This window comes from Hyla sarda, chromosome 8 (genome assembly GCF_029499605.1).
Source record: "Hyla sarda isolate aHylSar1 chromosome 8, aHylSar1.hap1, whole genome shotgun sequence".
Classification (NCBI taxonomy): domain Eukaryota; kingdom Metazoa; phylum Chordata; class Amphibia; order Anura; family Hylidae; genus Hyla; species Hyla sarda.
In genome coordinates, this window is record NC_079196.1 from 199,337,237 (window position 1) to 199,353,425 (window position 16,189).

The 16,189-nt window shown below is 44.7% G+C and overlaps 1 protein-coding gene and 1 long non-coding RNA gene across 6 annotated transcripts in view; one reads left to right on the forward strand and one right to left on the reverse strand.

Annotated features, from left to right (window-relative positions):
* The window catches only part of TTYH3 (tweety family member 3), a 151,211-nt gene that overhangs the window by 59,535 nt on the left and 75,487 nt on the right, over nucleotides 1-16,189 (reverse strand). For all 4 annotated transcript variants that reach the window (XM_056535958.1, XM_056535957.1, XM_056535955.1 and 1 more), the window contains exons 4-7: nucleotides 15,994-16,189; nucleotides 12,098-12,193; nucleotides 1,032-1,104; nucleotides 25-100 (exon numbers count right to left, since the gene is read on the reverse strand). The exon at nucleotides 15,994-16,189 is cut by the window's right edge and continues 25 nt beyond it. In XM_056535958.1, coding sequence (XP_056391933.1) covers nucleotides 25-100; nucleotides 1,032-1,104; nucleotides 12,098-12,193; nucleotides 15,994-16,189 — 441 coding nt within the window. The remainder of the gene's footprint in view (nucleotides 1-24; nucleotides 101-1,031; nucleotides 1,105-12,097; nucleotides 12,194-15,993) is intronic.
* Nucleotides 1-16,189, forward strand: part of LOC130284961 (uncharacterized) — a 38,936-nt gene that overhangs the window by 8,805 nt on the left and 13,942 nt on the right. Inside the window, exons 2-4 of one of the 2 annotated variants that reach the window (XR_008847199.1) lie at nucleotides 2,375-2,559; nucleotides 7,660-7,973; nucleotides 10,684-10,762. This is a non-coding gene — a long non-coding RNA (uncharacterized LOC130284961). Of the gene's footprint in view, nucleotides 1-2,179; nucleotides 2,560-7,659; nucleotides 7,974-10,683; nucleotides 10,763-16,189 lie in introns of both variants that reach the window. The other variant, XR_008847198.1, reaches the window with a different exon arrangement.

Genomic DNA, 16,189 nt, shown 5'->3' on the forward strand with positions numbered 1-16,189 from the left:
AATCAAAAAAGAAAAAAAACTTACCTGCGCTCAAGACCGATTTCTCTTCTACAACTTTAGCCACGTATTTGTCAGGATCCACACAAAAGTCACTGGAGCCCTTGATGATAATAGAGTAAAGAGTAAGAATAACCAAGCATTATATAGTCGCACTATACACACGTGTGTCCGCCAACAAACAACCGATACAGATCTATGTCCCGATCTGTGCAGTGTACGGACAAACACTTCACATGATAAACGCTCAGCACAGACTACGGAATAATAATTATACATTTTACTAGGGATCGACCGATATTGATTTTTTAGGGCCGATACCGATAATCTGTGAACTTTCAGGCCGATAGCCGATAATTTATACCGATATTCCGGTATAAGTTATCGGCTATTTCTCCCCCGCAGAAGCTGCTGCAGATCAATGATTTAAAGCGGGCGCTTTAAATCAATGAACTGCAGCGGCTTTTGCGGGGCCAGAGACCGCCGCCTGCTTCTATCCCCCTGCCTGTCCTGGGGTCCTCCTGAGTCCAACCACCACTGCCGCTGCCCACCCCCCTGCCTATCCTCCAGAGACCACCCCCCTGCCTATTGCCAGAGACCACCGCCGCCCGCTTCTCTCCCCCTGCCGGTTCTGATTCCAACCCCCATCCGCGGTTTTATAATTACCTGTTGCCAGGGTCCGCGCTAATTCTGGCTCCGGCGGCGTTCTGAGCTGTCACTGTGCGCACTGAGGGTGATGTCGCGTTGAGGACGTCACTCGTCATTGCGCAGCGCACATCAATAGCACAGGACGCCGCAGGAGCCAGAAGTAGCCCGGACCCCTGGAACAGGTCATTATAAAACCGGGAATGAGGGGAGGCAATGGGGCACCGGCAGCGGCTGTCTCTGGCCAGGGGGGTGGGGGTTTTGTGGAAGGGGCAGGGCATTATCGGCATTGTAATTGCCGATACCGATAACGTCCAAAATCGTGAATATCGGCCGATAATATCGGCCAAACCGATAGTCGGACGATTCCTACATTTTACTTTACTTACCACAGCCACGGCAAGCTCCAGGCCCATGGATGCCCAACTGATGATCAGTGCCAGGACCCCCAGGAAGCATACACTGCGGAGACAAAGCGGGAGACATATAGAGACGTGTATACAACTCAATACTGTTGCAGGACGTAGTAGTTGCGAAACTACAACTCCCAGCATGCCCGGACAGCCGAAGGCTGTCCGGGCATGCTGGAAGTTGTAGTTTCGAAACAGCTGGAGGCCCCCTGGCTGGGAAACACTACTACAGACATAGTGAATAGCTAGATAAACGTCGGCCTAAGCTGCCACTGTTGGCAGTGCCATATGATGTGTATGGTGGCCTCCTGACTTTTCCCCGACAGCACAGACAAGGATTTGGCATGTTGGATTTTGACACATCCAAAATATGCTGCAACTATAGTTGTCTGGCAGTAGCTTTCTCCTCGGTTCCCATGCAGAACACACACACATTTGGCCAGGCCAGGAGGTATAAAGGTTTCATTGTCGTCATGTAAGTGTATTGTCAGCTTAAAGGGGTACTCTGGTGGAAAACCTTTTTTTTTTTTTTTTTTTAAATCAACTGGTGCCAGAAAGTTAAACAGATTTGTAAATGAATTCCATTACAAATTCTTTATCCTTCCAGTACTTATTAGCAGCTGTATGCTCCAGAGGAAATTATTTTCTTTTTGAATTTCTTTTTTGTCTTTTCCACAGTGATCTCTGCTGACACCTCTGTCCGTGTCAGGAACTGTCCAAAAGCAGTATAGGTTTGCAATGGGGATTTTCTCCTGCTCTGGACAGTTCCTGATACTAGCATCAGGTGTCAGCAGAGAGCACTGTGGATAAGACAAAAAAGAAATTCAAAAAGAAAAGAATTTCCTCTGTAGCATACAGCTGCTAATAAGTACTGGAAGGGTAAAGATTTTTTAATAGGAGTCATTTACAAATACATTTACACAAGGAACAATCCTTCAATATAACACAGCCATGTATAACTATAAAATCATAGAATGAATTACATAAGTCTCACTGTAATGACACTTTCAATGTTATTTACCCTGTTATCTAGGCATGTATTCTAATCACCTGTAGTGTTAATTACCTAACCTTTCCATGTCTTCCATAAATTCCATTTGGTTAATTGGATGTGACATCACAAAAAGGAGGAGCAATGGATATATAATCCAGCCAAATGATCTCTAGGAACATCACATTTACCTTTACTGCTGAAGAAAGGTCCTACGGAGGACCTGAAACGCGTCCAGCTTTAACCACTTATTCTAAGTGCCACATCATCTATATCAAAGAATACAGCTTTTTCAAAGGATTCACCATATCTGTCAATCAACCTCTGACAGTACGTGCTACTTCCCACCACGAGGAGACCGCCAGCCCAGCATTACTGCCAGCAGGACAACGGCTGCAGTACCCATAAACGGAGCCCACTTCTGCCGCTGCATACCTGAGGCTGCCGAGCCTCCAGCAGCGCACCCTCCATTCAGGGACCAGGACCCGTCTGACGACCAGCGCAAACCACATAAAGGTACCCACTTTGATTATAAGACATAAGCATTGTACCTTACATCATACTGCCGCTGCATACTAGGAGACGGCAGTGTCTCCAGCTGCGAGCCCTCTGCATAGAGGATCAGAACTTATCTCATAAGCGCTGTTTTACATTCAAAATTGCCGCTGCATATATAGGAGACGGCAGTATCTCCAGCAGCGTAACCTCGGCACAGAGGATTAGAACCTATTACAAAACACTGCCATTTTATTATTCATTTGTCATATTGCCGCTGCATAAATCAGGAGATGGCAGTGTCTCCAGCTGCGAGCCCTCTGCACAGAGGATTGGAACCTGACACAAAAGTATATACAAATTGATACAATTGCCATTCATTTTTGCTGTATTCTATTCAAGACTTTAACCACTTTCTCTTCCAACTGGATACAAATATTTGTAAAAATAGCAACTCAAACTGTTATATTACTGCTATTCACAAATCACCAATTCCGATCATCCTTATAGATACGGGGACACTTATTTATTGTTGTACATTTTTATTTATTATAATTATTGTATTTTAACATTATACAGTGATCCCTCGACTTATGATAGCCCCGACATATGATCATTTCAACATATGATGGCCTCTCAGAGCCCATCGTATGTTGAAGGCAGCCTCGACATATGATGCTGCTGTGTGTCGGGGCCATCGTACAAACAGCTATCTGACAGCGCTGACAACTTCAGCAAATGACAGATAGTTGTTTAATGTGCCCCGTGTGCCCCGTTCTGCCTCCTGTTACTCACATGCTGTCCTGCTAGCTCACGGAGGCTTCCACTGTGAGCTCTGTGTAAGCCCCGCCCCCCCAGAGCAGCCATAGCCAATAGCCTGCAGCATCTTGCTGCAGGCATCCAATGAGCTGCTCCCCTTCCTTTCCTATAGAGCTATAGTCGGCAGGATGGTAATGGTGGACATTCTGTCCCCCCTGAAGGTATTTAAAGAACTGTACAGTACTGTATGCGATGTCACACATCACATACAATACATATACACACTATACACCCCATACATCAATGTTTCCCTATCAGTGCGCCTCCAGCTGTTGCAAAACTATAACTCCCAGCATGCCCAGAAAGTCAATGGCTGTACATGCATGCTGGGAGTTGTAGTTGTGCAACAGCTGGAGGCAGCCTGGTTTGTTAAACACTCCCCATACACTCCACATACAATGGTCATCCCAGAACCAATTAGCAGTTTCCCATAGAGATATGTATTCAACATACAATGGTTCCGAGGCCCCAGAACCAATTACTATTTTTACATAGACATATGTACTCGACATATGATGGTTTCAACATATGATGGTTCTCCTGGAACCAATTAATATCATATGTTGAGGGACCACTGTATATTAAATTGCCAAGGATTAAATATTTACTAATTTTACTGTGGGATCACACGGGCCCTGTGATCCGCAGTATATTATACCTATATGTACAATTTTATATCATATTTAATAAACGTTTTAATTTAATCCAATATACAAGACTCTGAGCCCCAATTTCTTTAATTTGTATTTTCCCCCTTTTCGGCACCGTGGGTATAGGTGCTATTTGAGTAGCTCGAGCCATTGGTCACTAGGTTAATACAAGCCTCTCTACCATTTTTTTCCCTCACTTACAAATCTGTTTAACATTCTGGCACCAGTTGATTTAAAAAAAAAAATTTCCACCGGAGTACCCCTTTTTAAAGCTTTTCACATGTTATGCAGACCCCCAACAGGCTCTAGATAGAGCCGGGATAAGAGATCTCTTCGCTAACCGGTTCAGTGCCCGCTAAAAGGGGTATTCCGGTCAAAAACATTTTATCCCCTATATGAATGGAGGGGGCGTGGCGTGACGTCACGTCCCCAGTCCCGGAAACCCGGAGGTTTCCGAAACTGGAGATTCAGCACCCGCATAGAATGCAGGGAGATGCTACAGGGAGATCACGTGGGGTCTCAGCAGCAGGCCTCCCGCAATCAGACATCAAAGGATGGGGGATAAAATGTTTTTGACCAGAATACCCCTTTAATGCAGTATATAGTAGTCCATTATAGCCTATGGGGCCCATCTCCCGCAGTGAGATGGAGCGGGCACTGAGGCAAGGTGTAAAGAGCGCTCTTATCCAGGCTATATCTAGGGATCGATGGGGGTCTCCGCTCTGAGCCCTGACCAATCAAATATTTTCACATATCTGGATGGCACTTAAAGGGGTTTATATATCAACTGGTTCCAGAAAGTTAAACAGATTTGTAAATTACTTCTATTAAAAAATCTTAATCCTTTCAGTACTTATGAGCTTCTGAAGTGAAGGTTGTTCTTTTCTGTCTAAGTAATCTCTGATGACACGTGTCTCGGGAAACGCCCAGTTTAGAAGCAAATCCCCATAGCAAACCTCTTCTAAACTGGGCGGTTCCCGAGACAAGTGTCATCAGAGATTACTTAGACAGAAAAGAACAACCTAAACTTCAGAAGCTCATAAGTACTGAAAGGATTAAGATTTTTTAATAGAAGTAATTTACAAATCTGTTTAACTTTCTGGAGCCAGTTGATATATAAAAAAAAAGTTTTTTCCTGGAATACCCCTTTAAAGTTTTTCGAACTGGTAATAAAAAAAAAAAAACTTTAAAGGAGAACTCAGGCAAATTTTTTTTAATTTTGCTATTATGCCCGGGGCTTCTGTAACTAAAATAATAAACCTGAACTTACTTTCCGTTGCTCCCCCCGGATGCCGCTGGAATCGTTCTCCTGTCCTAGTTCTTCCTAGCCTGACCACAGAGTTAAAGGGGTACTCCGGTGGAAATTATTATTATTGTTTTTTTAATCAACTGGTGCTAGAAAGTTAAACAGATTTGTAAATTACTTCTATATAAAAATCTTAACACTTCCAGTACTTATCAGCTGCTGTATGCTCCAGATAAAGTTGTGTAGTTATTTTCAGTCTGACCACAGTGCTCTCTGCTGACTCCTCTGTCTGTCTCAGGAACTGTCCAAGGCAGGGGATTGGTTCCTACTCTGGACAGTTCCTGCCACAGACAGAGGTGTCAGCAGAGAGCACTGTGGTCAGACAGAAAAGAAATTCAAATAGAAAACAAATTCCTCTGTAGTAAACAGCAGCTGATAAGTACTGGAAGGATTAAGATTTTTTAATAGAAGTCATTTACAAATCTGTTAAACTTTCTGGCACTAGTTGATTTAAAAAAAAAAAAATTTCCCCCCACTGGAGTACCCCTTTAACTCTCAAAGCCATTCGTAGACATATATAAAAAGGTACATACGCGGTTACATCATTGGGGCTGAAGCCCAGATTTAGGCTACAATCTAGTTAATCCCATCCAGCTGTTATATATTTATACCTGATACATGACGGGGCCAGGAGGCTGCAGCTTCTTTTTGCTGACTGCTGCAGGTTTCTTTGGTCTCAAATTTTCCATAACGGTTGAATATTTCCCATAGAACTCATCCAAACTTCACCCGCAAAATACTAGTGGAGCTCTGGGTCAGGACAGTGGGTTTTTAGTTATTTTTTTTTTTATTTTTTTTTTTTGGGGGGGGGGGGGGGGGTGGGGGTTGGGACAACGCCCATAAAAGCTGTTTCTCTCTTCCAGCATGTTACTTTTCTATTGAAAATATATAATTGCAATTTTACTGTATCTCCTTGGGCTGCCTGGGAATTGTAATTTTGCAACAGCTGGAGGCACACCGATTGGGAAACACTACTATAGAGAGATATAGCTGTTTGGCAGACAGCTCTCTCTTTGTCAAAACTACAACTCCCAGAATGCCTTTGGCTGTCTTTGGCTGTCCGGGCATTCTGGGAGTTGTAGTTTTGAAACAGCTGGAGGCACCCTGGTTGGGAAACACTGATCTAATGTGTATGGCAAATGTTTTTTTTCCCCTATATCAGATTACTGTACAGTGCCTAGCATAAAGATTACACTTCTCAGAATAAAAAAAAATCACCACGAGCCAGCAGGGAGTTCTGGGATATTTCCGCTCTGAAGCCAGCAGAATTGTGAATGCAGCTCCGGAGAGCTTTGAGTTTTCTTATCCATATAAAATCTGCACTGTAAAGACTTTTCTATCCAGGAAACACATCAATTGAGCTAATTCTGCACAGTCTGATTAGCAGGGCAAAATGGAAGACCGCTGCTCTGAAGCCAGCAATATTGTGAATGCAGTTCCGGAGAGCATTGAATTTTCTTACATTTGTGCAATTTGCACTGTAAAGACTTTTTTTTAATTCAGGCAGCAAATCAAGTGAGCAAATTCTGCATATACTGATTCGGCAGGGCACAATAATAGATCACAGCTCTGAAGCCAGCAGAATTGCGAATGCAGCTCCGGAGAAAGAAGAATTTTTTTTTTTTTTTACATTTGTACAATCTGCACTGTAAAGACTTTTCTATCCACGAAGCAAATCAATTGAGACTTATTCGGCAGAGCAAAATAGAAGATTGCAGCTCTGAAGGCGGCAGAATTGTGAATGCAGCTCCGGAGAACATTGCATTTTCTTACTTCTTACATCTGAACAATCCGCACTGTAAAGACTTTTCTATCCAGGAAGCAAACAGAGCAAGCTAATTCTGCCCAGACTGATTTGGCAGGGCAATGGAAGATTGCAGCTCTGAAGGCAGCAGGATTATTAAAGGGGTACTCCGCTGCTCAGCGCTTGGAACAAACTGTTCTGAATGCTGGAGCCGGGAGCTCGTGATGTCATAGCCCCGCCCCCTCATGACATCACCGCCCCGCCACCTCAATTTAAGCCTATGGGATGGGAGGGGGCGTGACGCCCCCTCCCATACACTTGCATTGAGGGGGTGGGGCGTGACATCATGAATGGGCGGGGCTATGTCACGAGCTCCCGGCTCCAGCATTCGGAACAGTTTGTTCCAAGCGCTGAGCAGCGGAGTACCCCTTTATTGCAGCTCAGGATCATATGTTAATGTAATGAACTTCTATATGTAAATTGTTAATTTAGTGTTTTAATTAATTTACATTTTTATTTATTTAATTTTAATCTAGCTATAAGGGATCTGTAGACTATGTTTCTTAGGGGAAAATCTTTATTTTTTTTATTTTTTTTTAAAGCCTGGGGCAAAGGAAGCTACAAGCAGACTCGTAGGTGATCAACATTTACAAGCAGATGTGTCCTCCTCCAGCCTCCTCTCTATAACCTCCTTAGAAAACCATGTGGGAAAGTTTCTCAGCCTCTGCCACCTCATTGCCTCATGTAACCTGAAAGCAGAAGATTCTTCTACGCAAGCACCCAGGACGCCACAAAGGAGCGGAAACACTTCAAAGTGCAGCCACGTACTCCATGAATTAGTGATGAGGATTAGTCACTTTCAAGGGCTTTGAGTTCAAAGCCAAGCCGAAAACTTCCCAAAAGCTGCGGGGCAAAGGTAACCCGGGGCTACAGGGAAATCCTATGCTACGGAGTCACGCTGTGAACTCTATATATAAGGGGTCAATGGTGGGGGAAATGACAGTGTGGGGAAACAGAGAATATAGACTTCTACGCAAGGTTAAAGGGGTACTCCGGTGGAAAACTTTTTTTTTTTTTTTTTAATCCACTGGTGCCAGAAAGTTAAACAGATTTATAAATGACTTCTATTAAAAAATCTTAATAGTTCCAGTAATTATTAGCTGCTGAATACTACAGAGGAAATTCTTTTCTTTTTGGAACACAGCTCTCTGCTGACATCACGAGCACAGTGCTCTCTTCTGACATTTCTGTCAATTTTAGGAACTGTCCAGAGCAGCATATGTTTGCTATGGGGATTTTCTCCTACTCTGCACAGTTCTTAAAATGGACAGAGATGTCAGCAGAGAGCACTGTGCTTGTGATGTCAGCAGAGAGCTCTGTGTTCCAAAAAGAAAAGAATTGCCTCTGTAGTACTGAGCAGCTAATAAGTACTGGAAGGATTAAGATTTTTTAATAGAAGTAATGTACAAATCTGTTCAACTTTCTGGCACCAGTTGATTTAAAAAACAAAAAGTTTTCCACCGGAGTACCCCTTTAATATTACTAATAACTGATCGTTTTATCGGAATCCCCCCCCCACAAGGGGTCAGGTTATTTTTGACAAGTTATTTGGTCTATACTTGTGTACTGTATGGTAAATACTTTCTTAAAGCATACATACAGTGATGGTTTGGGCAGCAGAATATTTAAGCTGACATTTTTTGTTTCGCCATCGGAGATGTGAATGAGACTGTGGTCGTTTAATCTACAGATTTTGTCGAAGTCCTATGCAAGTCTGTGGGACTTTCACCAAATCCATAGATTGAATGACTATAATCTTCCGCAAGTCTGGCGCATGGGCAGCAGTGCTATAATTTAAGCACATATCCTGTCACCATCACTTGGAGAAATATTAAAGGGGTACTCCGGTGGAAAACATTTTATTTATATCAACTGGTGCCAGAAAGTTAAACAGATTTGTAAATTACTTCTATTAAAAAATCTTAATTCTTCCAGTACTTCTTCTTACTTTTTCTTTTTGAATTTCTTTGAGGAAATTCTTTTCTTTTTGAATTTCTTTTTTTGTCTTGTCCACAGTGCTCTCTGCTGACACCTCTGTCCGTGTCAGGAACTGTCCAGAGCAGCATAGGTTTTCTCTGGGGATTTTCTCCTGCTCTGGACAGTTCCTGATACGGACATCAGGTGTCAGCAGAGAGCACTGTGGACAAGACTAAAAAGAAATTCAAAAAGAACAGAATTTCCTCTGTAGCATACAGCTGCTAAAAAGTACTGGAAGGGTAAAAATATTTTAATAGAAGGAATTTACAAATCTGTTTAACTTTCTGGCACCAGTTGATTTAAAGGGGTAGTCCAGTGGTGAAAAACGTATCCCCTATCCTAAGGATAGGGGATAAGTTTGAGATTGCGGGGGGTCCGACCGCTGGGGCCCCCTGCGATCTCTCTGTACGGGGGCCAGGCTCTCCGGCCAGATAGTGGGTGTCGACCACCGCATGAAGCGGCGGCCGACACGCCCCCTCAATACATTGCTATGGCAAAGCCGGAGATTGCCGAAGGCAGCGCTCCGGCTCTGCCATAGAGTTGTATTGAGGGGGCTTCATGCGGAGGTCGACACGCCCCCTTCCCGCGGGCTGTCAGGGCCCCGTACAGGAGATCGTGGGGGGCCCCAGAGATCGGCCCCCCCCGCGATCTGCAACTTATCCCCTATCCTTAGGATAGGGGATAAGTTGTTTACCACTGGACTACTCCATACTTACTTCATAAGAAATGCTACTTCCTTTTAAAAGAGACCACTTGGAGTCCTCATACCATCCATAACATAATCGTGTCCAACTGCAGCATCATCTTGTCCCAGCTGAAGCACAGGCTGGGACAAGTCCAGGAAGTGAGGGTAGGACTAGCACTCCTCTGTGCTCACTCCTGTCCTATCAGACTGCAGCATGAAAACAGAGAGGAGGCGGTTACAGAGCAGCCTGCAGTGATTGGATGAAGAGACCTAGCATAGTACAGAAGACTCAGGGAGGAAGTGAATATGTGGTGAGTGAGTGAATGACGGCGGGCTCAGTGCTTGCCTCGGACATCCCCCTTTCTGAGCAGTGGATGTGAAAATGAGTGAGTAGCAAAACAGAGGGATTTGTGAGCCAAATACAGAAGCTAGACACCTAAAAAAAAGACATGGAAAGAATCTGTATGACCTAGTAAGTAACATATAGAAGGATGATATTATTTAAAGGGGTATTCCAGGAAAAAAACTTTTTTTTTATAGATCAACTGGCTCCAGAAAGTAAACAGATTTGTAAATTACTTCTATTACAAAATCTTAATCCTTCCAATAATTATAAGCTACTGAAGTTGAGTTGTTGTTTTCTGTCTGGAAACAGTGCTCTCTACTGACATCTCTGCTTGTCTCGGGAACTGCACAGAGTAGAAGGGGTCAGCTATGGGGATTTGCTTCTACTCTGGACAGTTCCCGAGACACGTGTCATCAGAGAGCACTTAGACAGAAAAGAACAACTCAACTTCAGCAGCTCATAAGTACTGAAAGGATTAAGATATTTTAATAGAAGTAATTTACAAATCTGTTTAACTTTCTGGAGCCAGTTGATATATAAAAAACATGTTTTTTCCAGGATAACCCCTTTAAGTCAAGACCAAGTGCTGCACAATGAAACCGGAATCCATCAGAGATGTGGGAAATGGTGCAGGGGTGTAAGTATTGCATGCTATAACATGTAAACTCTATGTATTACTACATGTTGGATAAATCTAAGAAATGTTTTTTATTTTTTTTTTTTGGTGCAATGGACTGGAGAAAAAAAAAATTGGTGCACAGTCTATAAAATATCCTCTGTGCTGCATTTAGGTTCGGGGGCATTTTTATTAGAGCTTTTTGCAGTGGATCGAATGAGCTGCACATTCACTGGTAATGTAAGCCAGGCCTCCTGGGGACAAATTCACCATGTATGAATGTTCTCCATTTTTTCCAGACAAAAGCTTAGACCTTAGACAAAAGTTTGGCCCAGTTCCAGCTCCTATGAGTAATCATGGAAATCGCATGAAATGCCAGATCCCGTACAGCAGACACCACTCTTACAGTTTAAAGGGGTTATACAGGGGAAAAACATTGTTTTTTATATATCAACTGGCTCCAGAAAGTTAAACAGATTTGTAAATTACTTCCATTAAAAAAATCTTAATCCTTTAAGTACTTATGAGCTGCTGAAGTTGAGTTGTTCTTTTCTGTCTAAGTGCTCTCTGATGACACGTGTCTCGGGAGCTGTCCAGAGTAGAAGCAAACCTATTCTGCTCTGTGCAGTTCCTGAGACAAGCAGAGATGTCAGCAGAGAGCACTGTTGCCAGACCGAAAAGAACAACTCAACTTCAGTAGCTGATAATTATTGGAAGGATTAAGATTTTTTAATAGAAGTAATTTACAAATCTGTTTCACTTTCTGGAGCCAGTTGATCTAAAAAAAATTTTTTTTTTCCTGGAATACCCCTTTAATATTAAAGAACCCGTTCATGGCGGAGACATTGATGGACATTAGACAACTAGGCCCGATACTGTCTGCTGGGATTTCCCAACCAGGGTGCCTTCCGCTTTGAGTTTTCTAACCATTAGACTTCCAGATGTTGCAAACTACAACTCCCAGCATGCCCGGACCTCCAAAGGCTTTGCATCAGCTGAAGGCACACTGACTGGGAAACGCTGCATTGTGCACAAATCTGATATCACCATGTACAGATGGGTTCATTTTTTTGTAATTGTTTTCTGACCATTGTTTTTAGTTTAGTCTAAGTTTTCATTGTTTTTTAATCACACCATGATAAATTTGGGGCCTATTTGTCTAACGTTACGCTTTATTGTTGCAATTTTGGCGCTCAGCCTTACATTTCAAGCCACACGTCTTTGTCGAATGGCACATAAAAAAGTGTAGTAAAAATATAAATGAGGAGTTTGGCATGTGCTCCTTTTTTTTTTTTTTTTTTGCCGCAAAATTGCGCCAGTAGAGCTCTGCTACATTTGTGGACCAGGACTACTCACCCTGCCAGAATGGCCTTTGAGTTACGTATAAGGCCGAACAGCACCAACAGGCATATGAAGACGTGAAAAAGGAGCAGGCCCAGGTATCCCAACCACCTAAGAAAAAAAGACAAAAATCATAAACCAAACGCTCTGCTATAACATTTGAGCTAGAAGAAAAAAATAAATAAATTGGCGGCTCGTACTAAAATAACAGGTCACCCTTATAGGAGAAGTTTTAATGTAGGTCCAACCGCTCGGACCTCCGCGATCTCCTGTACGGCGCCCTGGCTCTCCTCGCGCACAGAGCGGGTGTTGGTACGAACCCTTTATTTATCTCTATGGGAGAGCCGGAGATGCAAGAGTACAGCACTCGTGTATCTCTGGCTCTCCCATAGAGATGAATGGAGGATGCATGCCGACCAGCGCTCCATGCACAAGCAGAACCATGGCACCGTACAGGAGATCACAGGGGTCCCAGCGGTCAAGACCCCCCCCCCCCCCGCGATCAGACACTTATCATAGGGGATAATTTGTTCTACATGAGATATAAAGCGCGGCTCCACCGCGACTGGATAGATATTCAGACCCCAATTACCACAAGAACTTGGGTGTCTTAGGACAAGGGAAAATAAAATGAAAGTTTAGCCGGCGTCTCACAAACCACCCACAATACGCAGACCCCGGGCCTGATAAAATCCACCTGGTTATAATCACAGATTCCAGATGAAGTGCTCGGCCGTGACTAAAACACGTTCTGCGAGGACGCTTTCCACTAAAGCTTCACACTTGGGAGCACTGGGGATTTAACACTAGAAATTAGCGAAAGCCAAACCAGACGTGTTTATTCCTCTATGGGGATATACTAACACTGTAATGCACGGAATGCCTCCTGGAGTCAGGACTGAACAGCAGTCTAAGGTTACATGTGTGATGTCATGGAATACTAGTCAGGACTTCAAAAAGTAAACTTCTCTCAAACTTAACCAAGTAAATAAGAAAACTGAAACTCAAACAGAATGGATCTAAACTTACATAGTTTGTACGGCTGGAAAAAGACAAAAGAGTCCATCAAGATCAATCTATATCCCTATTGTGTCCCTACTTGATTTAGAGGAACGCAAAAAAAAGCAAATGGTTAAATGCCCCCATTTCATGACCATTCCCGCAGAGGAGAGGGGGTAAGGGAAATGTAGAGAGGGGGTAATGTAGAAAAGAAGGAAGAGAAAAATGTAGAGGAGGAGAGAAAAAAGAAGAAGGGAGAGGAAAAGGAAGAGAAGGCGAAAATTAAGAGAAGCAGGAAGAGGAAAATGTAAAGAGAAGAGATGAGGAAATTAAGAGAGGTGAAGAGGTAAAGGAAAAAAAGAAAGAAAAAGAGGGAGGAAGAGGAATGGGCCGAGAGGAGGGAAGAGGAATGGGCCGAGAGGAGGGAAGAGGAATGGGCCGAGAGGAGGGAAGAGGAATGGGCCGAGAGGAGGGAAGAGGAATGGGCCGAGAGGAGGGAAGAGGAATGGGCCGAGAGGAGGGAAGAGGAATGGGCCGAGAGGAGGGAAGAGGAATGGGCAGAGAGGAGGGAAGAGGAATGGGCAGAGAGGAGGGAAGAGGAATGGGCCGAGAGGAGGGAAGAGGAATGGGCAGAGAGGAGGGAAGAGGAATGGGCAGAGAGGAGGGAAGAGGAATGGGCCGAGAGGAGGGAAGAGGAATGGGCCGAGAGGAGGGAAGAGGAATGGGCCGAGAGGAGGGAAGAGGAATGGGCAGAGAGGAGGGAAGAGGAATGGGCAGAGAGGAGGGAAGAGGAATGGGCAGAGAGGAGGGAAGAGGAATGGGCAGAGACAAGGGAAGAGAAATGGGAAGAGAAGGTTGGGACCAGAGAGACATTTGGGAGACATTTAATCACTAAATACATAAGGGGGTCACTGAAGCTATGGGGGCTGCTCCCCCCAACCATCTACAGCCAAGTCATAGAGCAGTCAGCATCCACCATAAGCACCTCCAACGTGTCAGCCCGACCTTGAGCAAGTTATGTGTGGGAATCTAAGCTCACAGGTTTAACCATTTCACATACATCTGAAGACTGGTATTGCTCTGTTGGACAAGCCATCCATGGTAACCAGGTCTTTCCTAAATTGCCAAACTAGCACTGAGCTAAGTGTGGTGTACCCCTTTAGGATCCGTTACGTGTGACCCTACCCTAAGGGTCTATTCACACGTACGTTATCCTGCGCATATTCGATGTGCAGGCTTCGACGCTGTGTTCAGTTGTTAAAGCGCAACCGTCATGAAATTTTGGTGCAATAACCTGCACACGGCCTTTGTACTGTGTGGTATAGCAATATTTTTACCTGATATTTGGCGGCTTTCATGACTGCAAAAAAATGCTTTTATTCAAAGCCACTGACGGTGGATAGGCGTGGCACAAGGTACGCGATGCCCTGCCGCCGCCACCCCCACGCCTACCCCGTATGTGAGCGCTGGGACCGCTGCGTGATTGACACACAGGTCCCAGCGCATGCGCCCTTCAGCTAATCTGACCTGCACGCCGCTGTGTGTCATCCAGCAAACACTCGCTCCCGCCGCCGTCTTCCTCCTCAGTGCACCTGCGCAGTGCTAGGTGCAGAGAGCGCGCTTCCTCTCTGCACCTAGTATCGAGAACTAACCTTATTGCACGCTGCTTTGGGCAGGCGCACAGAGGAGGAAGACGGCGGCGGGAGCGAGCGCTTGCTGGATGGCACACAGCGGCTCCCAGGTTAGATTAGCTGAAGGGCGCATGCGCTGGGACCTGTGTGTCAATCACACAGCGGTCCCAGCGCTGACATACGGGGTAGGTGTGAGGGTGGGAGTGGCGGCAGCGGGGCATCGCGTACCTCGCGCCACACCTATCCGACAGTCAGTGGCTTTGAATAAAAGGATTGTTTGCAGTCATGAAAGCCTTCAAATATCAGGTAAAAATATTGCTATACCTACCACCTGCACACAGTACAAAGGCTGTGTGCAGGTTGTTGCACCAAAATTCCATGACTGTTGCGCTTTAAGTTGAAATCTGCAGCATAAAATCTGCGGTAGTACACCCTTATTATTATGGTCTATTCACACGTACAGTAGTCTGCGCAGATTTGATGTGCAGGATATTATGCTGCATATTTCAATGTAAACTAAACAATTGAACACAGCTTCAAATTCTCAAAATCTGTGCGAGATACTGCACGTGTGACCCTTAGGGTGAAATCACACGTACAGTATCCTGCGCATATCTGATGCGGAGATTTTTAACCTGCAGATTTTATGCTGCAGAGTTCAATGTAAACTAACTGAATGAACACTGCATTAAATCTGCAGGTTCAAAATCTCCGCATCAAATATCCGCAGGATACCGTACGTGTGAATACACCCTTAGGGTGCATTCACATGGACGGATCCGCAGCATAAAATCTGCCGACGATGGACCCCTATATTGTGCCTCCATCTGTGCCTGCGCATAGCAGCAATCCCCTAGTCTGCAATGAGCAGACACGCTGCGATGCGCGCCGCGCTCATGCACAGTATACGCGCACACATAGCAGCCGCTCCCCCAGCTCCCTGAGCTAGGCCTAGAGTAACCACAATGTGTGCGAGTATACTGCAGCATGTCTGCCCGTAGCGCCGGATTGGCGCTATGAGCAGGCACAGACTGAGGCAACACTGTAGGGTCCATAGTCGGCAGATAGTCCGTCCATGTAAACAAAACCTGTGTAGAGGAAGAGTGGTGCAATTGCCCATAGCAACCAATCAGCTCGCTACTTTCTTTTTTAAAGAGGCCGGTGAAAAATGAAAGAAGCGATCTGATTGGTTTCTATGGCCAACTGCACCGCTCTTCCTCTACACAGGTTTTGATAAATCTCCCCCAATGACTGCTGTGAGGCGGCAGGGTGCTTCCTTACCTGTACCAGTCATACAAGTCCACCTGGGCCGCCAGGTCGTCCATGGAAATGTTGGGGTTCTTCCAGAAGGGGATGTCAGTGGTTTGCTGCACCAGTGTGTACAAGAGACCCTGAAGTTTCTGAACGATGTGCAGGTAATCTGTCTGCTTTGTAAACATGGCTTCCAGTTCTAGTAGATTTGGTTCCACTGTTTGGT